This window comes from Papio anubis, chromosome 7 (genome assembly GCF_008728515.1).
Source record: "Papio anubis isolate 15944 chromosome 7, Panubis1.0, whole genome shotgun sequence".
Taxonomy (NCBI): domain Eukaryota; kingdom Metazoa; phylum Chordata; class Mammalia; order Primates; family Cercopithecidae; genus Papio; species Papio anubis.
Genome location: NC_044982.1, coordinates 96,876,401 through 96,899,601, shown reverse-complemented (window position 1 = coordinate 96,899,601; position 23,201 = coordinate 96,876,401). Strand labels below are relative to the sequence as shown.

The 23,201-nt window shown below is 46.4% G+C and overlaps 1 protein-coding gene and 1 long non-coding RNA gene across 8 annotated transcripts in view; one reads left to right on the top strand and one right to left on the bottom strand.

The window, feature by feature from the left end:
• The window catches only part of SLCO3A1 (solute carrier organic anion transporter family member 3A1), a 350,365-nt gene that overhangs the window by 277,752 nt on the left and 49,412 nt on the right, over positions 1–23,201 (top strand). For all 7 annotated transcript variants that reach the window (XR_002523199.2, XR_001904587.2, XR_004185004.1 and 4 more), the window contains exons 5-8: positions 296–460; positions 5,877–6,075; positions 8,173–8,311; positions 21,883–22,058. Coding sequence is in view for 4 of the 7 variants with exons in the window: in XM_017960938.2 (XP_017816427.1) it covers positions 296–460; positions 5,877–6,075; positions 8,173–8,311; positions 21,883–22,058 (679 nt within the window). In the remaining 3 variants the exon portion in view is untranslated. The remainder of the gene's footprint in view (positions 1–295; positions 461–5,876; positions 6,076–8,172; positions 8,312–21,882; positions 22,059–23,201) is intronic.
• LOC116275766 lies at positions 12,157–16,981 on the bottom strand. The gene is made up of 2 exons (XR_004185006.1): positions 14,269–16,981; positions 12,157–12,435 (listed from the first exon to the last, which is right to left on the bottom strand). It is a non-coding gene; the product is annotated as an uncharacterized LOC116275766 (long non-coding RNA).

Here is a 23,201-nt window from a genome sequence, read left to right as displayed (position 1 = left end):
TTTAAAAAATTTTTAGTGTGTCTAGTGAGCTGTAAGAAAAGTCCTGGTATAGTCTCTCCTGTTTTAGTAGATAGTAATTGGCATCATGTCAGTGTATGCTTTGAAGGCAGAGATTTCACAATCATGGATGACTTATGGGGTGTAGATTTTGGTCTGAGCAACTGGGTGCCTCTGGATGCCGTTTGCTGAAATGGACAAGAGCAGGCCAAGAAGGGGCCTCAGGAGCAGGAGGCTATAAGATGGGAGCACAGGGTGTGACCTTGACCCTGAATGTCGGCCTTCTCTCTCCCTGCAGTGATCCCAAAGGTCACTAAGCACCTGCTCTCAAACCCTGTGTTCACCTGCATCATCCTGGCCGCCTGCATGGAGATTGCAGTGGTGGCTGGCTTTGCTGCCTTCTTGGGGAAGTACCTGGAGCAGCAGTTCAACCTCACCACTTCTTCTGCCAACCAGCTGCTTGGTGAGTGTGTCTTCAGGCCCCCTGAGAGGGTCAGGGAGGGTGTCCTGTGTTTACGGCACTAAGAATTTACTGAGCCCTGCTGAAGAACCCCACTCTGCTCTGGGCCTACAGCAACAAGATATATGTGGCCTCTGTGCACAAGGAATTTAAAGTGTATTCTCAGAGCAAGATTTGCCTGCCTGGAGCAATTGCTAAAAGCACATGATAATAAAGAGTGAAAATATAAAATGTACATTTGAGAGGCCAGTAAGTTGATAGATGGGTGTGAAATGGGAAATTTGGGGAAGATATGATGAAGAAGGATAAATCTGGAAAGGTTAGCAGGTTTTAGCCACATAAAAAAAGAATATTCTTGGCAGCATGAAACCCATAGTTAACACATGCAGAGCTTGGAAGCCATACACTCCCCTACTCTTTCCTGTGCCCACAGCAGACATAACTAATGGATCATGACACTCCTTCTCCCCAAGGTCAGGCATGGCTTTACAGTTCTTTAAATCGTAGACTACAGGTTTCTACTGCCAATTGTTCGGAGTTGACATAGTAAAGAAAAACAATTTGCACTCATGAGAAGCAGTGTTGCTTAGGCAGGGTAAGGAATGTGGTCCTGCAGCATGTCTTAGTTTCCTTTTTGTTTTGTGACAGTATATCATCCTTTACTTCAAGTGACAGGAAGCTGCATTTGTTGAGTTAATCAGCGGAGATGTTGATCAGTAGTGGACACAACAGCAACAGAGACATAGCAGTTAAACAAGAGGGAAGAATCAACAACGGCTCTCAGGTTTCTGGCTTGGAGAGATTGGGGTACCAGTTGTAAAGACTGGAAATAACGAAGAAGAATCAGATCTGTGCAAAGTTTCTAGTTCAGACCTGAAGCTGTTGAGTGTGAAATGCCCATAGCATATCTAAGTGATGTCCAGTATTTAGCTGGGGGCTCAAGAGGGGTCTCTGGGATGATAATCTGTGTTATAAGTAGTAGTGGAGATTCAGTTGCCTCAGTAAATGGATGGTAGTTGAGGACACTGGAGTGGAATTTACATAGGAAAAAATGTGTAGAGTTAGAAAAAGATAGGTGAAACCCCAACCTGAAGAAATAGGGGAGTCTGCAGAGAAATTTAAGCAACGGCATCCAAAAGAAATGCAGAGAATGTGGATCATGGAAGTCAAGGGTGAGATGATTCCAAGAAGAAAGCAGCCATCTGCAATGTGAGCAGTCAAGCAAGGTGAGGGCCCAAATGTCCCAGTTGGCTTTAATGATGAGGATGGCTTGCAGCCTGTATCAGGGCTGTGTTCCTGAAGTGGCAGTGGTGGCACCTGTTCTGTGGTGTGGAGAGCAGCCCGTGAGAGGGAAGGAGTAGACAGTGAGCACGGGACTTAGCCAGGGGAGAAAGGAGAGAGGACATGGCCTGTGGCATGTGTGGGAGTTGAGGGAGGGAGTGGTGACTATGTGGTTGCCAGGACAGGAAAGACTTGAGCAGGTTTCTCAGTGGAGGGAAAGGAGCCCACAGCTGGGGATTTGCAGGAGAGAGAGTGAATATTCTTACTTTATGTAACTGATTAAAACCTGCTAACCTTTCAAGATTTATCCTTCTTCATCAGAGAAGACTTTGCATGGAACTCCCTTTACAGAGGAGTTCACCTGTTCTCCTGAAAGAGCAGAGGGAGGGACATGTGATGGAAACTACTGAGAGTGTGGTGATACGGCCAGGCATGGGGGCAGCTACAGCTCCACAGACTTCATCTTCTCTGTAAAATAGGAGTCAGATTGTCTGCTGAGAGGAAAGGGAAGGTGATGTTTTCTGATCTTCCTCTTTAAAATCTCCTGTCATGTCACAAGATGGCCAAGAAACAAACACAAAGGTGCTAACCATCATGAGTCATCAGAGAAATGTACATTGGAACCCCAGTGAGATGCTGCTAAACATCCACCAGACTGATAGCACCAAGTATTGGGGAGGATGTGGAGCCACTGGAACTCTCATACTCGGCCAGTGGGAATGCAAATTGGTGCCACCACTTTGGAAAATTCTGGCTGTGCCTAACAAAGCTAACCATATGTCTATGCCATGACCTATCAGTTCCATTTCTGGACATCTGTCCAACAGAAATAAGTGTTTGTGTTCACTCATTTACGTAGCATATGTAATAATGTCCAGAGCTGTTTTATGCATAATAGACCCAAACTTGAAACAACCCAAATGTCCATAAACAGTAAAATGGATAAATTATAGAATATTCTATGGCAAACTATTACACAGAATGAGAAAGAAAGAACTTTGATACATGCCTCAATGTGGTTGAATCTCACAGAGTTGAAAGACATGAGACTCAAAAGAGCACATATTTAGATGAATTAAAAAGAGGAATAGTTAATTGAGGTGATAGGGGCCAGAATAGTGGTTACCCTTGGGGGAAGCTAACTGGGAGGTGCACCAGGGAGCCTCCTGAGCTGCTAGAAATGTTCTAAGGTTAATCTAAGCTGTAGTTACAGGGGTGTGTACAGATGCAAAAGTTCATCAGGCTGTTCCCTTAAGCTCTGTGTATTTCACAGGACATAACATATCTCAGTTTAAAAGTAGGGCTGGCATGGTGGCTCATGCCTGTAATCCCAACACTTTGGGAGGCTGAGGCGGGTGGATCACCTGAGGTCAAGAGTTCAAGACCAGCCTGACCAACATGGTGAAAACCTGTCTCTACTAAAAATACAAAAATTAGCTAGGCGTGGTGGCACACGCCTGTAATCCCAGCTACTCGGGAGGCTGAGGCAGTAGAATCGCTTGAACCCAGGAAGTGGAAGTTGCAGTGAGCTGAGATCGCGCCGTTGCACTCCAGCCTGGGGAACAAGAGCGAGACTTCGTCTTGAAAAATTAAATAAATAAAAAAATAAAATAAAATGTAAAACCCTATCACAACAATATGGCCAGATTACCACCCAGGGTACCACAAGTCTTATGTTTTTCTTTTACACAAATAACCCTCTACCACCCACCACTTGGTAAATTTTACCTCCAAGAGGTATTGGCAAAATGCAGTCAGCCTTTAATATCTGCCTGACAGAGACAGGGCAAAATATACCTCTTTATAATTAAAGTTGTAACTTCTTTGTTATCCCTGGGATCTCTCAGGTTTAGCCCTTCGGCGCCTGAAGAGTTTATCTCTCACCTGCTGACTCCTCTGCTGCTTTTTCTTCCATTTTGATTACATTTGCACAGTTGCTTCAACTTTGGGCCGTGTTCTGTTTCAGAACAGATGCCTTCGTCTTCTATCGACAAACAAATCAATAGTCTTCAGGGCAGAAGGTCAAACAAACAATTCTGCCTTATTGCACCTTTTTGTCTCCCAGTGATTTCTGTTAGTGTGCTTGGCAGGAGGCACCTTCTCCTGCACTGGGCAGTCCAGGCAAGCAGCACGGGTGCCCTCTGTGTGTGCAAGAGGGACTGGCAGTGGGCAGTTAGAGAAGGCAGACTTGGGAGATGAGGCCCAGGCAGTCATTCCAGAGTATCAGCACTGGTCCCCCTTCACCCCCTGTGAAGTCATCAGCAAATGGGGCAGAGCTCAGAGAAGAGTAACACAGGTGATTAAAGAGCTAGTGGTGTTGATTTGCGAGTGAAGATAAAAAGGACTCAATCTGCATAGGTTAACGTAATGAGAATGGAATTTCAGGGAAGTTCTGATCACTTCCTCCAGTGTTAAGGACAGCACACACATCAGGGAGGGAGGGGGCTTGGAGAAAAGGTGTAAAAGCCTGTGATTGCCATGGTTACCATCCTTGACAGGTGACACCCCCACTGTCTCTGCTAGGAAATGAAACAAAACACAGGCTTGCTTTCTGGGTGTGGGCATGTTGTCACTGATGTCCATTCACACAGATCCAATCTGTTCCTTAGCTCATTCATTCTGAAAATAATACTTGGATGCCCACTCCGTGCTGGGTACCATGCTAGACACAGAGAATCTAGGCTGGACTGAACAAGACAAAAAGGGTTTTTGTCCACAGGAAGGCTGTATCCTAGCAGAGAGAGAGAGAGAGCAAGAAACAAGAAACCCAAAAATAAGTGAGGCTGCTTCAGGAAGCTGGGAGAGCCACAAAAACAGTATGGAACCTCAGGGTGGGGGTGCATGGATCTCTACAGAGTGGCCTGGGAAACCTGTCTGAAGAGGGTAGGGGCCAGCCAAGTAAACACATTGGGCACGTGTCCCAGGAGAGGGAACTGCACGTGCAAAGCCTGGGGAACTGGAACTGTTTGGCCTGCCCCAGGGAGAGAAAGGAGGGACAGTGGCATGGTTGGGGTGGGCAGTGTGGCACGGGACAAGGATAAAGATGCACCCAGGAGCTGGCTCATGAGATCGCTTCTATACCAAGGGAAGAAAACCAAGCACAGATATTCCAAGAGCAGTAGATGATAGAGAGATATTATATGTCATTTTAAGTATGACTTGTGCTATTTTCTTGCAGAGCTATACCCCCCTGATTATATTTTCTCACCCCAATATTAAAATTAATTTGCATTCCCTTAGCACATACCAGCTAGTTAATGTAGTCAATTGACCTAGAGGTCTGTTGATTGTCAAGAAGGCAACCTAGACTGGAAAAATGGCCATGCGTAATCTACATGGTAGATAAATGACACGTGGCAATTGAAAGCTGAGTTTTAGATGAAATGAATCAGAATAGAGCAAAACCAACCCAGGAGCTTGGAACCCTTTGGTCCTTCTAAAATTCCATGGTTCTCTGCGAATCAGAAATAACAGGTTTATGGTCCTGCTGCCTTGCAGATAGCCCTGTGCAGAAGAGAGAGAAAGGAAAAAAATATATATGCCATTTAGTCACCAAGAGCTACAAAACATATTGATTGATGCCACTACCTGAGGGGTGGCAGAGCTGGTTCAGACTCTCTCTATGGCCTGGTGAATTCCGTGACCTTTAGGTTAAACAGCCTCCGTATTTTCTGCGAAACTCTCCCTTCTTGCCTTATTAAGAAGACGGGGAGAAAATCCCTAAATGATCTCCGGTCCCCTTCCCACATCTCAAAAATGCACACAGAGCACATCACTGCTTCATGATATCTACTGTCCCGAAGGCATGTCTGTATTCCCAGTCTGCCTGACTCCGTCTCTTGGTAGTCCCCTCTTAAGCTTGTGTTTCTCCTGAGGGTGCCCCACTTAGCAGGACAGGTGCATGCACTTAGACTCATGAAACAGAGTTGCTTTATGTCTGTCTCTCCCAGTTCTCCATGAGCTCCCTGGGGGAATAAATCAGGCCCTTCCTAAAGACTTCAGGGTCCCATGGAAGCAGTGACACTGCAGTGGGGTCACTGGGCATTCACGGGACTCAGCCTCAGGCCTTCCACCCTCCCATCTGTGGACTGGCCCCTCCTTCCCTGTTCACAGCCCTGCCCCTCTGTCTTCCTTCCAGGGATGACTGCAATCCCGTGTGCTTGTCTGGGTATCTTCCTGGGCGGTCTTTTGGTGAAGAAGCTCAGCCTGTCTGCCCTGGGGGCCATTCGGATGGCCATGCTCGTCAACCTGGTCTCCACCGCTTGCTATGTCTCCTTCCTCTTCCTGGGCTGCGACACTGGCCCTGTGGCTGGGGTTACTGTTCCCTATGGAAACAAGTGAGTACTGGCAGTGTCTGCCGCCCTCCCGCCTGCTCAGGGACCCTAGCACTCTCCCTCCACAGTAGGTTGAGGGAGCCAGCTTTGTTCCTAGTGACCCGAGGAGAGGCATCAATGCTGCCTCTGCATCTTACTCTCCACGTTGGAGAATCAGTAGAACCCTCTAGGCTGAGAGAGCAGACCTTTCCACTCAAAGGTGGGGAAGCCCTGGGGGAGAAGAGAAACCATTTCCTCCCTAGCACACTCACATCACGATTTTTGGCATTTGACTTTAGGAAAACTGTGAAGATAGAAAATAAAAATTTTAGTTCAAAATTCAGCTCAAAATAGAAGAAAGAATTGATTTCAACAATCCCTTACACTATCAGAAGCTGTCATTAGGCTCACATGGCAATTATAGGAGCTGGCCCATGGCAGGTATTTTTAAGTGTAGCGGGGGAAAGGGAGAGAAAAAGGGAGGTGGAGGGAAGAGAGAGAGGAAGATAAGGAAGTTAGTTCTCATGGGACCACTTTTCTTTCTTCCTAGTTTTTATCCCAAGACTTGGGACTAGAGTCCAGTGAGAATTGCCCTTAGAGGGAATTATGGGGAGTCTTCAGCTATCCAGTGTCAATAGCTGTCCCCTTTTCCACACGAGACTAAGGCTGCCTTGGAAATCCAGCCTGGAGCATCGAGGCTGCAGCATGGCTGGCCTTCAGGTTACCAGTTTCTCTCTCCAGAGCCAGAGTCTTCTTCCAAGCAGGCCACCCAGGCTGCTCCTACACTTGTGCCAGAAGATGCAGTGGAGCCAGGGCTTCTCTGCCACCCACAAGAGTGAGCAGGCAGAATGGGAGAGCAGAGCACAGGCAGCTTTCTGTATGTCTGTGCACAATCCAGGCACCGTATGCCTCTCCTTCCCCTTTACACCACCACGGGATTGCCCCTTCCAATCCCCACCCCAGCCTGGCCCTCACTTCCTGTTCAGATATAGCTTCTTCCTGTTTGCACATGCTATGCATAACAGCTGTCTCAAGTAGCAGATTGCTCGACTCCCAATAGTAAAGTGTAGTGGTTAGGAGCACAAGGTCTCACTATAATGATGTTATTCTTCCATAAAAAAATAAAAAAGTGTATATCCTATAGTCAGATGGCCCTGGTTCCAATGCCTCCTCTACCATTTATGAGTTCTGTACTTTTGGACAAGTCACTTAACCTGGCTGTGCCTCAGTTTCTTCTCTAAAGCCCATGGGGTTAAAATGAGAATAAATGAAATAATCCATGCAGTACTTTGAATAGTGCATGACACATAAATTGCCAGGTGTCGCCATCATCATCTTTATCATGAAGTGCTCTGAACCTTAGGAGACAGAGCTGAAAATAATCAGACTAAAGAAGAAACATTTCCTGTCTTCCAGAGCTAATACACTCACTCTACCCTTTTGCTCTTTTTTCAATTTGCTTGCTCTAGATAACTGTGCCTTTAATGATGCAAAGGAAAAATTAAAACATCTTAGTGTTATTTTTCTCAGGACATTGAATCAATTAGACAATAATGATGGAAGCCAGTCTGGTTGTAGCTGTGTAGCAAGTAAGCATCATGAGGCTTCCTGACTGCAGAGGAGGAATAAAGCAGAGACAAGAACCAGCCCAAAGAGGGAAGGAGTTAAATCCTCAGCGTTGCAGGCATAGGTGTTTGTTCAGGACGGGGGTAAGCCGAGGCCATAGCAATCAGGAGAGGCATCATGGAGCAGGTGGCCCTGAGCAGAGTCCCAACTGCCGCCAGCCCAGAGGACACATCAATACCAGTGATCAAAAGCATCTTCCTCCTCACTTCATGAGAGGGGCTGGAGTGGACTCAGCTCCCATCCAGCCCACCACCTAAGCTGGCGTCATTGGCCAGGGCGCAACCCACATAGCTCTCAGCAGTGGCCCTGGGCTGCTCCTTGCTGGACAGGGAGGGTTAAGGTTGGAAAAGGAAAAGGGAAGGGAGAACCAGGTAACAATCCCATAAGCAGGGTACCATGCGACTCATCACAGCAGAGGCGAAAGGCTGTCACTGGGGTCATCTGATTCCAAATTGACCTGTTTCTAATGGCTTCCGTGTTTCCTTTCTTTTCCAGCACAGCACCTGGCTCAGCCCTGGACCCCTACTCACCCTGCAATAATAACTGTGAATGCCAAACTGATTCCTTCACTCCAGTGTGTGGGGCAGATGGCATCACCTACCTGTCTGCCTGCTTCGCTGGCTGCAACAGCACGGTAATGGGATGGGGCAGGGGATGGGGTAGGGGATTCAGGCAGCCAAAGTGGCTTAAAACCCAAGTTTTTGCACAGGTAGTTCCCCTTCCCTGTGACTTTTTCCGAGCTGTTGCCCTGCTGTAGTGGAAGATGTTCCATCAGCAGGATGAGAGGACTGATTCAAGTCTTCTTGCTAAATCAAGTGGGTTTGTAGGAAGTTTCATTGTACAACTGGAAATAAAAATTCAAAGGAAGCTGTATGTTTGGAACCAAAGGAAAATATGGTGGTTCAAGGTGCTTGCAGAGTGTCAATGGAATAGGATGTCTGCATGGGTAGCGAGCTCCCCATCACCAGAAGTATGTCAAGAGAGGCTTAAAAACCATTTATCAGGAAAGACTTCTTCCAGACCTGAAACACTCTGACACTAATTCAGCCTCTTTCCTACCCAGTTCACTTTGCCATTTTCCTCCTGACTAAATGCCTCCCACCTCTTTCCATGTTCCTGACACATTTCTGGGAGGGAGGTGGAGTGCTTTTTCCTGCTTAGCATGGATTTTACAACTGGCTGTCAGCCCACAGCTTTCCGTGGTCTCTCCCTGAAAACCTGATGCTAAGTGACGGGTCATCCAGTGGTGCTGATCCCACCTTCCAGGAGTCCTTGGCACCTGCCCTGCTGCACCCACACCACCACTGCCCTGTGCAGGCCCTCCCCATCTCTTGCTTGGACCTGTGCGGTAGTTCCTACCTGGCCTCCCAGGATGGCCCCTTATGTCCTGCGTTTTGTTCAACACTGCAGTCAGAAGGGTTTCTGTAACATAGCAAATGACCCTCTCATGCTACTCTGTCAACTAGAAGATCAGTTCTAGGTGCCACGTGTCTTCAGCTCTATCTCCTTTCAGTTTGTGGTGTTCAGCTTCCCCCATACAGCCTGTCTTTTCATACACCTCCCTCCAGTTGGACAGGTCCTACTCACCAGTCAATAGCCTCCTCCAATATCCCCTCCTCTGAAACCATCCCTTCCCTCTTTTATCTTTGGCGTTCTTCTCTCTGAAGTCCTTTGGTACCTCTTTCTCCTAAAGACACTGTTCTCATTTTATTACGGTGATTTGCTAGAAGTGTCTGTCGTCTGCTCTGGTCTTTGGATTTCTTAAGCAAGGGCCAGCACCCAGAAGCACTCCATGAATGTCTGTGCAAGGCATAGTGGGAAGGAAAATATGAACCCCCAGTGGCAGCTTTCAAGGGACTTAGAGTTGAGATCATTAGCTGCTGCTTCTCCCTACATCTTATATCTTTCAGGAGTAGCAGTTTCTCTGAAAGAAGAAAAATGGATCATTTATTTTCATTTTCAAAGATTTCATTTTCCCTTGTGTTTAACATTTAGATCCCTGGCCAGTTATTAACATTTTCTCTAGAGAAAATAAATCACCATGGGGGGATGGGTGGGAGAAACTGATTTTTTAAAATTAGATGATAAAGCAATTTCTTTATGTGAGTGGAAATAAATTTTAAAAGAAGGGATGGGCCTTGAGAATGGTTCAAATAAAAATACAAGCCATTATTTTTCATGACAACAATTTCATTAACATTTTAATATTCAGAAAGTTACATTATAAATCAGTCTCGGTTATTGTCCTGTTGTAAGAATTAAATTGACTCAATATAGTCCAGTGTCCTGAGACCAAACGAGTCTCTATTCCAGGGAATGCACTGACCAAAAAAATTATCTTAAAAATTGCATTTCCCCTGATCTTGCATGTACAGGAGTCTTATTGAATAAGAGCCTTACCAGGCCCATCTATGGCTACATCCCGCTGCTGAAACAGCAAAGCTGGAGAACGCAATTATCAGACTGCAAGCTCCTCTGCTTACCTCTGGACCTACTGTTTATTCCCCCAGACACCTGCCTTTTATTCACGTTACTCAAGGCCTCACATTGTCTGCTGGGGTGTAGGTGAGGCAAGGAGGGTGTTCCCATGCAATTGCAATGCAGAGATGGAGAAACACCAGGCCCCAGAACTGGGATGGGGCATACTAATGCCTTCCCTGCAGAGGCAGACCTCTAGGTGCCCTGGCTTCCAACAAGTGGATGAGGGATTTGGAGGCCCAGAGCAATGCTTATCCTGGAAAGGGGCCCTTGTGACAGTCTAGCCTTAAAAACAACCACAGCCATAAAACTTGCAGCAGCAGCAGCAAGGTTTGTCAAGAGCCTATTAAGGTCCAGGTAATGGGGCCTTCCGTGTGTCACTCGTGGCCCATGGCAGCTTGGCCCAGAGTCAGAGAAATCTCAGGCCAACATCCATAAATGAGTGAAAAGCAATTTAAATCCTTTAAATCTCTGCTGCAGCATTTTGAGAAAATGCCAAATGGTGGCTATATTCCTGGTACATGTACTCCCTCCCTCCCCCACTTTTTTCTCCACTCTTCTTGTCTCCAAGCTCAGGAGAAAAAAAAAAAAAAAAAAATCTCTTTGACAAGCTAAAACCTTTTACCTCCTTCTCCTTTTCACAGTGGCCCCCTGGAATTCTCCACCTTCCCCAATGTGAATTCAGCCATTCTTCCTGGTTTCATCAATTCTTCCACCCATGGCCTCAACCCTGTGTATATTATCTCATTGATCCTCCCAGCAACCTTGGGAAATAGATGTTTTTATTTCCTGAATACCGATGAGGTTAGTCATTTGGCCAAGGCCATGCAGTAGGAAGTGGGGGATCCAACTTTTGAATGTAGGATCTGTCCAATGTCAAGTACACATGGACACCAAGAAAGGAAAAATAGTGTCTTCCTCTGCACCTCCCCTAAGATGTCCACCTTTTTTCTACCTCTTCAAACATGGACTTCTCGTTTGAGACATTTATTTGGCCTTTACTCTCTGGCCCTGGCTGCCTCTCCAGCCTCAACCTCCCTATTCCTCCCACCTTTTTTTTTTTTTTTTTTTTTCTTTTCAAGACAGGGTCTCGCTCTATCACCAGGCTGGAGTGCAGTGGCACAACCTCGGCTCACTACAACCTCTGCCTCCCGGGTTCAAGTGATTCTCCCGCCTCAGCCTCCCAAGTAGCTGGGATTATAGGCACACACCACCACACTGGGCTAATTTTTTACATTTTTGTTGGAGACAGGGTTTTTCACCATATTGGCCAGGCTGGTCTTGAACTCCTGACCTCAAGTGATCCACCTGTCTCAGCTTCCCAAAGTGCTGGGATTACAGGCCCTCTCACCCTTAAAGAGCCACTTGGTAAGTGGAACTTCTTGGAGTTCTCGCTGCCCCTGGGCCCTTGCACATGCTGTTTCTCTTATCTGCAGTAGTCTCTCCCTTCGAAGCTGTCTTATCTGTCAGGGCTGTCTCTCCTTCCCCACTGCTGAGAAGCCTTCTCCACCTCATTGCTTCCTCCAGGGCTGTGTTAGTGCCCTTCCTGCAAACCACTATTGCCTCTGCTCGTGCCTAGCAAGGCTCTCACCTCACCTGTTCTAATGGCTCATTTACTCATTAAGCTGCAGGTATAGGGGCTCTGTTGTGGACCCTTGCATTCTCACCGTCAGCCATGGCTCTGGATAAAGGGCCCAGGCTTTCTCAACACCCAGCTGGTGGCCCCTTACTGACCTCCGAGAGCCCCAGGGATCCAGGGGTAATACCACTCTCTTGTTTAGCAGTTGGCAGGTGGGGAGGTCAGAAGGTGCCAGTTTCAATACTAAAAACCTGATCCTTGCTCACCACTTACCACTTTATGGTTTCCATCAAGACGTGAAAATTCCCCGTAACTCAATTAGATGTAAATAAGTCACTGATCAAATAATTCTGATTATAGGGAAATCTGATTAGTGTTAGCAGTTTCCTGATAGTAAGCTTTTCTTCCTGCTCTGGATTGGATTTTTTTTTTTTTTTCTTATATCTCCTTGAGTGATAGCAGTGGAAGTTTCCAGGCCTGCATTTAATGTACAACTTCTAATTCTTCTCACTGCATATGACCAGGAAGGGTGACCAAAAAAAATTGTGAGTTAATTCTGTAAGTTTCCTTTGGCGTGAATGTATTGTCCAGATTGTTTCTGTACCTTTCACTTTCAGAAGTCATTATTCCAACAGAAGCATGTTAGTATGCTGCGGACTGATTGCTGGAAGTTGTATCCTTTTGATGTACTGAATAATTGACTAGGAAAAAAAAAACTTCCATCAGCCACCACTAGAATGTTGAAAGTCAGTATGAGTCCAGCACTGCAGTTTGTAGGGTACTAATGATAGATGACTAATTTATCCCCCCTATTCCAGGCAACAAATATTTATTGAGCACCTGCTTCAGCGAAATGCCAAGTAGGTTCTGTGGCAGGGAGGAGGACAGCTCCATTATGGACGCAGGCAGGCAGCTCATGGTTCAGTGTGATGGGTCTCGATATAGGCTGCACATTAGGATCACATGGGAGCTTTTAAAACATAAGGCCTGAGCCCCACTCTCAGCCCCACACCTTTCACCTTTCTGTGATCTCCCCACCGTGTCCTATGTTAGATAGCTGGAGCAGGGTGATTCTGATTCCCTTATGTTGGAGTAAGACCCATGTATCAGTATTTTTTAAAGCTCCTCAAGTGTTTTTGATATGTAACCAGGATGGAGAACCGCTGTTCTAATACAGGGCCTCTCAGTCACGGCACGATTGACATTTTGGGCCAGATAATGGATTGTCATGAGGCGCTGTCCTATGCACTGTGTGTTTAGCAGCATCCCTGGGCTCTCCCCACCAGATGCCACCCCTGCCCTCCCCACCACAAGTTCCGACAACTGCAAATGTCTCCAGACATTGCCAAATGTCCCTTGGGGGATATCATTGCCCCCAATTAAGAACCACTGCTGTCATAGAAGGGATGAGGCATGTTCTATAAATTGTATCTTTCTTGAAAAAGGTCAGCATCTAAGCTGACACTGAGTATTCATCCTTCAGTCTTTTTCTTCTCACCATGACCATATTTGCCCACTATAAAAACCAACTGGAGAGTTAGATGTGCCATATAGCAGCGGTCCCCCACCTCTAGTACCAGTACCAGTACTAGAGAAAGGAGCTCATGTTTACTATAAAATGAGATGTCGTATTATTAATAGAGTTATGTCCAAGGGAGCACCCAAAGCAACACCTAACCTTACCTTACAATACAGTTAAGTGAAAAGAACACATTGTAAAATAATATATAGATAATAATCCCTTTTGATAAAGAAATATCTAAATATATGCATATCTTTGCATAAAAAATATTGCAAGAACATATAGCCAGCTATTCATAGATGGATACTTCAGGTTAGGGGCTGAAAAAGTAAATTTTGCTTATTTCAAAATTATCTAAAATGATTATCACTTTTCCAATGAGGAACAGGTTTTTTTAAATTTAAAAAATCCAACATTAAAGGTTAGGTGGTTAGGTTCTAAAAGAGGGAAGCAGCTATGTAGACAAATCAGTGAACTTGCAATGTCAGGCCTGCTGGGTAGAAATTGACTGTGGGTGGGGCAGGGGTGGGAGGAGGGAGTGGGCATGTTCCCCACTGGGGGATGGGGGAATGAGACCCCCATCTCTGAAAAGATTTAAAAAAAAAAAAAAAACTAGCCGGGCAGGTGGCTCACTTGAGCCCAGGAGTTGGAGGGGGAGGCGTGGCAGGGCCAGGCGTTCATCATGAAGGGTAGTGGGTGTTTGGTAGCCAGGCATGGAAGGACATTCCAGCAGGAAGAGTGCACAGGCTGAGGTGTGACAGTTTGGACCTCATGGTGCAGGCAGGTTTGGAGTTGGAAGAGAGAAAGCTGGAGGGAGAAAGAGGGGCCCCTAGTTCCTTCAGAGTTGTAGTCACACCTTTCACCTTTCCGTGATCTCCCCACCGTGTCCTATGTTAGATAGCTGGAGCAGAGTGAGCCTTTCTGCTCACCAAAGAACAACCCCCTTTCTCCCCTCAGCAGGAGAGAATTAAGATCTAACAGGACGTGCTCAGGCTCACATGCCACAGGTTACCGGGGTGCAAGGTGGGAGGAGGTCTTGCTTTCATCTCAGAATTTTTCTCCCTGGCCTTTATTCTTCAGCCAGTGACCCCACAAGGGAAGAAGAGATCATATTTCTTCTTGCAGTTTGTCAGTGTCCCCTTTGCCTTGAGCTTGTAGGTTGCCATTAGCATCCTTTGTGATGAGATCTGAGGGTTATGCCTGGAAATACCAGCTTTGGTTGAACCAATGAAGTGAAGAGAGTCTAAGCTGCAAAAAGACAGTAATAAACGACAGGAGAATGTCTGAGGTACGTCAGTGAATCATGAGAAAATCCATTTAGTGTCTGGGACACAGAGAAGTATGTTGCCATTCCAAGGAAAACACCCCACTTTATTGTGGTGGTGTCCCACGTTCTTTGCTATCTCAGCTATTAGGATATCAGGTGCAAAAGATCAAAGATCTCACAGGCAAAAGCAGGAAGAGTGCGTGGCCTGTGGTGGTACTCCCTGGTAAACTCCCTTTATGAATATTTCTAGAGACAGTCAGAGCCAGGCATGGTGGCATGCCTCTGTAATCCCAGCTACTCAGGAGCTGAGGAGGGGAGGAGCACTTGAGGCCCCAAACTTGAGACCAGCTTGGGCAACATAGTGAGACCCCCATCTCTGAAAAGATGTAAAAAAAAAAAAAAAATTAGTCGGGCAGGTGGCTCACTTGAGCCCAGGAGTTTGAGGCTGCAGTAAGCTGTGATCATGCCACTGCACTGCAAACTAAGACCTCATCTCTAAAAAAGGAAAAAGAAAAGAAATTTTCATGTCTCTCTGGTAACTGCTTTCAAGGAGGAAAAGTAAAAACAGTATTCCAGGGGTGATCCTCTACCTTTCAAGTTTCCACAGAAGGCTCTTCATACAAATATCCCTATACCATCCTCTTAGAAAAATAATCTTTCCACCTAGAACTTTGCTTCCTTTGTACAATTAATAGGAATCGATCATCAGGATTGATTGTGGGGTGGGGGGAGAACAAGCAGAAAACAACTTTATTTGCCAGTATTTTGAAACACTGCTGAGGAGTATCTTGTTCTTGTAATACCGGCTGTCAAAATGGCATGCTGACCGCTTCCTTCATCAATAGAAAACAAATCCAAGATTCCAGAGAGTCATTTTTCTATTTTTGTGGTCTCTAGCTTTATTGTAATTATTTATTCTCATCATTGTATGTGAATAGAAACATTTCTCAGTTGAAATTAATGACTGAAGGTGGAACAGAAATACAATTTTCAGTGATGTGCTATTCTCCTTTCATTGATTTATTTTATAACATTTTCAGTTTTTAATAAATACATTTATATGATTCAAAAATCAAAAAGTATAAAAAGGAGGACGTGAGGGACTCTCCCTTTCACCTCTGTCCCCTATTTACTTCTTCCTCGACCTGCCAAATAGACGATTGCTGTCCTTGGTTTCTTGTACATCCTCCTGGATTTTTTTAGTGCACATAAAAGGCCCTATTTTGGACCTCACTATTTTGTTTGGCTTTTTCAGTTAGTAGTTTACCTGGGAGTTATTTCTAAATTAGTACATAAGGGATGTTCTTCTACCTTTTTATGCCTATACAATCTTCCATCGCGTGGACCTAGTAGTCTGTTTTTAACCAGTCTCTTATCAATGAGCATCCAGACTGCTGCAAAACTTGGGCTCTGACAAACCACATTGTGACTCATATTGTATATATGTCCTTTTGTGCCTGGGCAGGTCTGTCTGTTGGATATGTTCTCGTAGAATGGACGAGCCGGTTCCCCCTGTCCTCCAGGTCAACAAACTTGTCAGGTCTGTTCTGGGAGCTCAGTGGCCACCTTATTATTAACATGAAGTGTCATGGTACATTTTATTGACAGTAAAGCTAGATTCCACCACCCCCCAAGTTCGGATGCCAAGCAGAGAATTCACCTCTCCCAGAGAATGGCAAACCAGGAAGATACTGCTTTGCCTTTGAAATGGGGATGGAAAACGGGGGCATTTGCCAATTCTGCAATCATAAACTAATCTGAAGTCTGGTATACTTTCTTACTAGTTAATTGTCTTAGGGACAGCCAGAGAAAGCATTAGGGGTCATATCACTTCATTCAGATCATGGTAGTCTACAGGTCAATTCCAAGATCCACCTGCTTTTTGAATTGGCCAAATAGAACTATGCTATTGGGGTTTGGGGTGAGAATTAGGATACCAATCTTTATCATCCCCTTAGATTAGACTGCTCTCTCATATCTAGCTTTTCTCTAGATTTTCAAACTTCTTAGAGCTCAAAGCATTTGCAGGTCTAGGACTTCCCATGTAGGTGCCCAGTTACTGCCAGCTGAAGGGGTATCCCCTACTTCCCCTTTTCCCTTCGGATCAAAGTTGAAAACCCCATTGGTGGAAATCATCTCTCTGCACTCTGGGAAAGGTGAAACTACGTAAGTCCTCATCTGCAATTTCTCCTACCACACTCCGACATCTCAGTAGAAGATTACTCCTTAACGGCCTCACGACCTTATATACCCAGCTCCCTTAGCATAATGTTGAACAAATCTGGGCTCTTATGTCACATGAGCCCCAATAAAGGAACTTCCTACCCCTTGCCGTCTGACCACAACCTCAGCATTTTCCCTTGGATCCCCTGCTGGAGAGGTTGCAGGGCTGCCCCAGCCTGCTCCCCATGTCTGGGACCACCCAGCCCATCCTGGTGGATTGACTCATCACATGGAAAAGGAAACCCATCCAAGTCCTTGCTCAGAGCACTCTGGCATCTCCTCCCCAGCCTCTTTCACAGCTCTCTATGAATAAATTAAATCTGAATAATACATTCAGATTTGCCTAGAACCTTTAGGAGAGATCCATCCATTTCCAGCTTTTCCTCTTGGATACCAACAAACAGACATTTTCATTGGTCTTGTGCCAGTCTCTGGCTTTTCTTCTGTCATTAACCCTAAATCATCCCATTTCTGTCCATTCAGCCTGGGGCTATCTTAGCCCCTTTTGGCTGCTATATCAAAACACTTTAAACTGCATGGCTTATAAACAACAAATTTCTCGCAGCTGTGGAGGCTGGGAAGTCCAAGACTAAAGTGCTTATGGATCTGATGTCTGATGAAGGCCTGCTTCCTGTTCATAGACGGCACCCTCTAGCTGTGTCTTCACGTCGTGGGAGGGGCAAGGCAGTTCTCTGGGGCCTCTTCTGTAAGGACACTAATCCCATTCATGAGTGTTCCACCCTCATGACCTAATCACCTCCTGAAGACCCCCCACCTTGTAATAGCATCACATTGGTGATTATTTTTCAACATATGGATTCTTGGGTCAAGGGACACCAAACATTCAAACCACGCACTGCTACCCTTTGTTTCGGCTGCAAATCCTATGGCAGCTTAACCCTGCTGTCTGCTCACCTCATTAACATGAACATAGACATCATGGACACATTTAGCTCATCCGGATGGGGCTGTGCAGGCACCGTGCCAGCTGTAGCCTGAGATAAAGATGTCTCATTGTATCCCATTCCATTAGTGCCATGATCACAGGATCCATTTCAGGAGGGATTTTCTACTTTTTAGGGCAGAGAGAGGCCAGTTTCCTCTTTATGGTAAATATAATATAATTGAGCCATAGCCTAGGTATGGGCAAAAATAAGACCAAGATGCAGGCAGCAATTGCAGATGACTTGTTAAACCAAAGAAAGCTCACCGATCACATGGCACATTCAGAGGGTTCTGGCCTCACTCAACTCCAGTGCCCATATCACATTCCTGAGAGACTGCGTGCTACAAGTGCATAGCCTCTCAGGAACACTCAGGAATGTGATGTGGGGGTACTGAAATTGAGGGATTCCTGGGGTACTTAGCCAAACAAGACCATAGCCACCCACAAGGGGCCCATTTTTCATTTATGCCTAACTACTCTTTGAGTCCATATGGTTCTAAAAACTTCACTCCCAAATCTTTTTCCTCACAGACCACTGCAGTAACCAAAGAAGGATGGTTGCAAGTGGTTTGAACTAGGGCAGGGTTTGAGACAGATTTAGGACATGGCAAAATGAACAGAACTTAGGTGTTCACTCAGTCAACATATATAAATAAATTAAATATATAAATATGTGTGTGTGTGTGTGTGTATAAAATCCGTGTTGTGAGCCAAGCCCTGTCCTGGATGGCTGGGGTAAATTAGGAAATACAGCCACAGTGGTCTCTGTCTTCATTAGCTTTAGTGTCAGGGGGAAGATGAATTTGATGTAGGTATGTGAATGGGGGATTCAGAATTACTTCCTGGTTTCTATTAAGTTGGTGCAAAATTGCCGTTTTTGCCATTACTTTTACAGTCAATAGGGTGCTGTTACTAAGGTAAGAGGTGGAAGGAAAGGAGTTTGGAGCTCGGGTTGGGGCTGCGTAACCGTCAGGAAAACAGTGTTTTGAAGTAAGAGGAAGAAGCAAAGCAACATTTCCTTACTAGATGCCCCTGGCACAGGTGGGTGAGTCAGAGCTCAGGGGAACATCCCAGGAAGCTGTGCTGCATGGCTGCTCAGGAGATCTGATGGGCACTCTGGGATGTGGGGAGCCACATGGCCTGCTGCAGCCAGGTCACTGGAGGTGGACATGGCGCCTCCACTGGTCAGCAGGGTAGGCAGAAAAGAAGGCGGTGCAAAGTGGGGAGTGCTGGGACAGACCAGCACGTTCTGGGGATGTCTGTGTGTCCATCCTCATGCCTGACCTTGTGGCCTTCTGGGAGCAATGGCCTCAGCTTTACTTTATAGAGGAGGAATACATAATTTTCTCTTTACCCTTCACAGTTCCCAGTTGGGACAGACCCCTGTAACCTAAGACAGATTAACAGGAGGAAAACAAAGGTTTAGAAACACGTATACATGATGTAGACACAGGAGATAGCCAGAGAAATGAGTGAATCTCAAAGAGGTGGCTCTGACTTCAGACTTGAATACCATGGTCCAGTGAAACAGAGAAAGAAGGGTGTGGGGAAGGCCAGTTATGAGGAGATGCCCAGAAACAGCACTTTAAACAAGAGTAACATTTGTTATGCAAACTTAAGTCAGTGTCTTCTAGATTGATGATAGTCTGTAGGGATTCAGTCATTCCTCTCTCTGGTACAGAGAGGAACCACCCTTACAAATGGAGATTTCCTTTGTAAATGTAAATTTAATTTTCCTTACACAACGGTAACTTCTGTTGTCAGAGGTGCTTCCTGTGTCTGTGGTTTCTCAAAATAATCAGCTCAAAATATTCTTTATGTAAAAGAGGCATATTGCAAGGTGGCATATGCTAGTCTCCTACAACTCTTGCCTTCTGAGTCCCAGGTTTCCCTCCTGTCCAGCCCCCATCCTTTCAGGAAAGGGAATTTGGGGGAGATAGTTCCCAGCCTTAGGTGGGACAGTAGTGCTACGCTGAAAGCATAGAATCCACCACAGGCACTCGTTCCTGGAGGCAGTTTTGATGCCTCACCATGCTCATGAGTCTTAGGAAGGGATATAGCAAGTCGATCTGGGAAGGATCCAGGCTAAAGATTAAATTTGGAAAGGCTATGATCCAATGCAGAGATGGTAAAATGAAGGAAGGAGAGCTGGGGAAAGAGTACAGATGAAGAAAGGAAGAGAGTCCAGACCAGGTGGGAAAGGGGAGAAGGTACCAGCAACAAAGATGGAAAGTGAGTGACCAGAGGGGTCCAGGGAAACAGGGACAGTGGAGCCTTGAAGCCAAACAAGGGAATGATGAGTAGTCAGCAAGGGGCCTGTGCTCCTGAGAGCTCCGGGAAGAGAGAAATGCATGGTGGGCCTGGGATATGGAGCCCACTGAAGAAGTTAGCATCACCGGATTCATGTGTGTGGAAACAAGCCAGTCGGAGTGAGCTGAGAGCGTGGGAGAAGAGGAATGCAGGTGGTGAGCTAAATAGCTAGAAAAGTTTGGCTGTGATGCTGGGGAGGAGTGGGCAGTTTCCTCTCCTGGGGAGAGGAGGAGTGGCATTTTCAGTGAAAGTTGGGGAGAAGTCTTGCTTCCTAATAAAAATGAGGAAGGTTCATGCTCATGTGCGTTCTAAAGCTGTATGCTTACTTTCATCTACGTCTCAGCTCTGTGCTAGGAAAAGATGCTTGGGAAAGAATGCAAAAGACATAGGTCTTGTCCCAAAGGGTTCCTGTCTCCTCTAGGAGGCATGTAAAGGTCTCTGCAGTAGGGGTGGAGTGACCCTTGAAAAGGGCCCTGTGGGACTTGGAAGGAGGCTGGGATGTGCCCAGTGAGGTTCTGAGAAGAGAGGCAGTATCTGAGCTGGGTTTTGAAAAAAAGCTAAAAAGTCTCTAGGCAGAGGTACATGAAAAGGGACAGAGGGGCGGGGCCTCAGGATCTTCTGGGAATTACAATAAATGCCCCTAGGTACACTAATTGAGCCGCTTTCACAAAGGCGCCTGCTCTGGGCAGACACTGAGGGGAAGGGTGGAGCCCCAGCATACGCCTGCCCCCATCATTCCTTCCCCATGGATAAAAGCCCCTGTTGGGGGCACAGCTATACAGACTGGCCCTGTTGGGTTTGGGGCACATGAACACTTTCAGACACCCCTGAAATCATCCCATATAGCTTAATGGGATCAGAAAACCCATATCTCTATATTCTGTGGGCAGAGGGGGAGGACCAGAGGAGGAGAACTGTAAAAGCCAGAGGGGATTTGTTTGACCCTCAGGAGGATTTACCTGGGCATGTGCTCTGAAAGCCAAGCAGTTCTGGAAAGAAAAGCAATGAATCATTTATGATTGTTTTCACTTTGTATTCATTAAAGGCCTCTGCACTATTATTATGGAACCTTAATTGGCTTGGCACTGGGCACTGCCTCTCCCAGTCCCTGCTCCTCCCTTTGCCATCAGAAATTCCTGGAGCGAGCGGGAGAGAGGACCCTGCCTGGAACAGGCAGCTGGGCTAGAATCCACCCGGAAGATCAAATGAAATGCAGTCGCTTTTCTTTCTTCTCTCTGATCATATATTAATAAATGTGTCTCGTTGGGTTTTAACTCTGCTCCCCACGAGCTGCTCCAAGCTTCTGCATCTCTTAGCCCCCTTTGCTTCCTCAGCCTCCAGAGAACTTTCCATCAGTTGTCCCTCACCTGGCCTTGCAGACGCAGTGACTTCACGCGTAACGGCGTGCAGCCTTTGTTCCAAGTGCCATGTTGGGCACTCAACCAGCAACAATATGCGGGTTACCTGATTTACTTCTTTTAATACACTTCAGTGTAATTATAACTGCATAAAAGAGAGGACAAATTGGTAAGTAATTACAATGTTAATTTGGCAATGTTTTATCATATTGTGGAAGCGCCATTTCCTCTCTAATTGTATTGGGGGGACACAGTTATCTATGGTTCAGCTTACTGAGGGATTCTTGAAAGTGGAAATGAAACACACAAGAGACAGAGAAATCAGCTCTCCTCCCTGTAAATATTCCTTTATTTGCGTGTGTTTTGCAGCCTCCTTAAAAAAGCTAACTCGCTTATTCGGGCCTAATTAATGGAATGCCACAGAATGCGTAATTAGGCTGTGACAGCTTCAGCTGATGGATGGATTTGCCTTTGGAAACTGGAGATACCCCCAGATAAAAGGGCTGAACGCTTCCCTTTCAGAATCTCACGGGCTGTGCGTGCCTCACCACCGTCCCTGCTGAGAATGCGACCGTGGTTCCTGGAAAATGCCCTAGTCCTGGGTGCCAAGAGGCCTTCCTCACCTTCCTCTGTGTGATGTGTATCTGCAGCCTGATCGGTGCCATGGCACAGACACCCTCAGTCATCATCCTCATCAGGTAAGCCATCGGCACAGCCCCACCTCTCCTCCTTTCCACCTAGTGTTCATCTGCAGGCCTCCCAGGGACCGGAGCTTCAGACAACATAGGAATCTCTCGAGCCAGGTGAGCTAGGGCCACAGCAAGGAGCACAGCTTCTCTAGGCTGCTGGGAATCAATTATGTTTGATAGGGACCTCCCACCAAGAGAAGGCAGGGCATGGGGGAGAAGACAGCACTTTCATGTTCTCCCAGAAATAGACCTGCAGGCAATTTTGAAAAGGATCCTGCATTGAGCCTTACAGGACGCAGCCTTGTTGGAGGAAAATGAAAATGGCATCAGTGCCCAGCCCCCACCACCCTGCCACTGCTTAGCCATATGAACGTGGGCACTTCCCCCTAGACTTGTTTCTGAATCTGTAGCTGGGGGTGATATGACCCATCCTGCCTGCCTCCTGCAGTGGAGCAGGACCCACTGAGACCTGAGACCATGTGTGTGCAAACTCAGTAGAGATGTGACGGGTTAGTGTGCAGCATGGCTCATGGCAGGTGCGCAGTGACCATTCTTATACAAAGAGGTTGTTGGAGAGAGCCAACCAAAATTCTGTTGTTACCTGTCTCTGGGGACCTGTCCTGGGGACAGATGAGATACCTCAAAGATGAGCCATTAGTAATATTCTGAGTAACTTTTATCATTTGCAGAGTTACCTAGATTTGCGTTGGAAACCCAGAAGTTAACTAACACATAGCCTGCCGTTCATCTGAATCAGGGGAAGGCCAGCTACACAAAGACTCATCAGCTGGGCGTGGTGGCTCACGCCTATAATCCCAGCACTTTGGGAGGCTGAGGTGGGAGGATCGCTTGAGCCCAGGGGTTTGAGACCAGCCTGGCCAACAAGGAGAAACCTCGTGATGGCACACGCCTGTAATCCCAGCTACTTGGGAGGCTGAGGCAGGAGAATTGCTTGAACCCAGAAGGTGGAAGTTGCAGTGAGCTGAGGTCATGCCACTGCACTCCAGCCTGGGAGACAGAGCAAGACTCTGTCTCAGGAAAAAAAAAAAAAAAGACAGACTTGCCTTCTTGGGATGCAGTTATCTAAGTGAACAGATTCAATAGCAAGGGCTGGAAATAAAAGTAGGAATGAAACGCATGGAAGTACCCAGT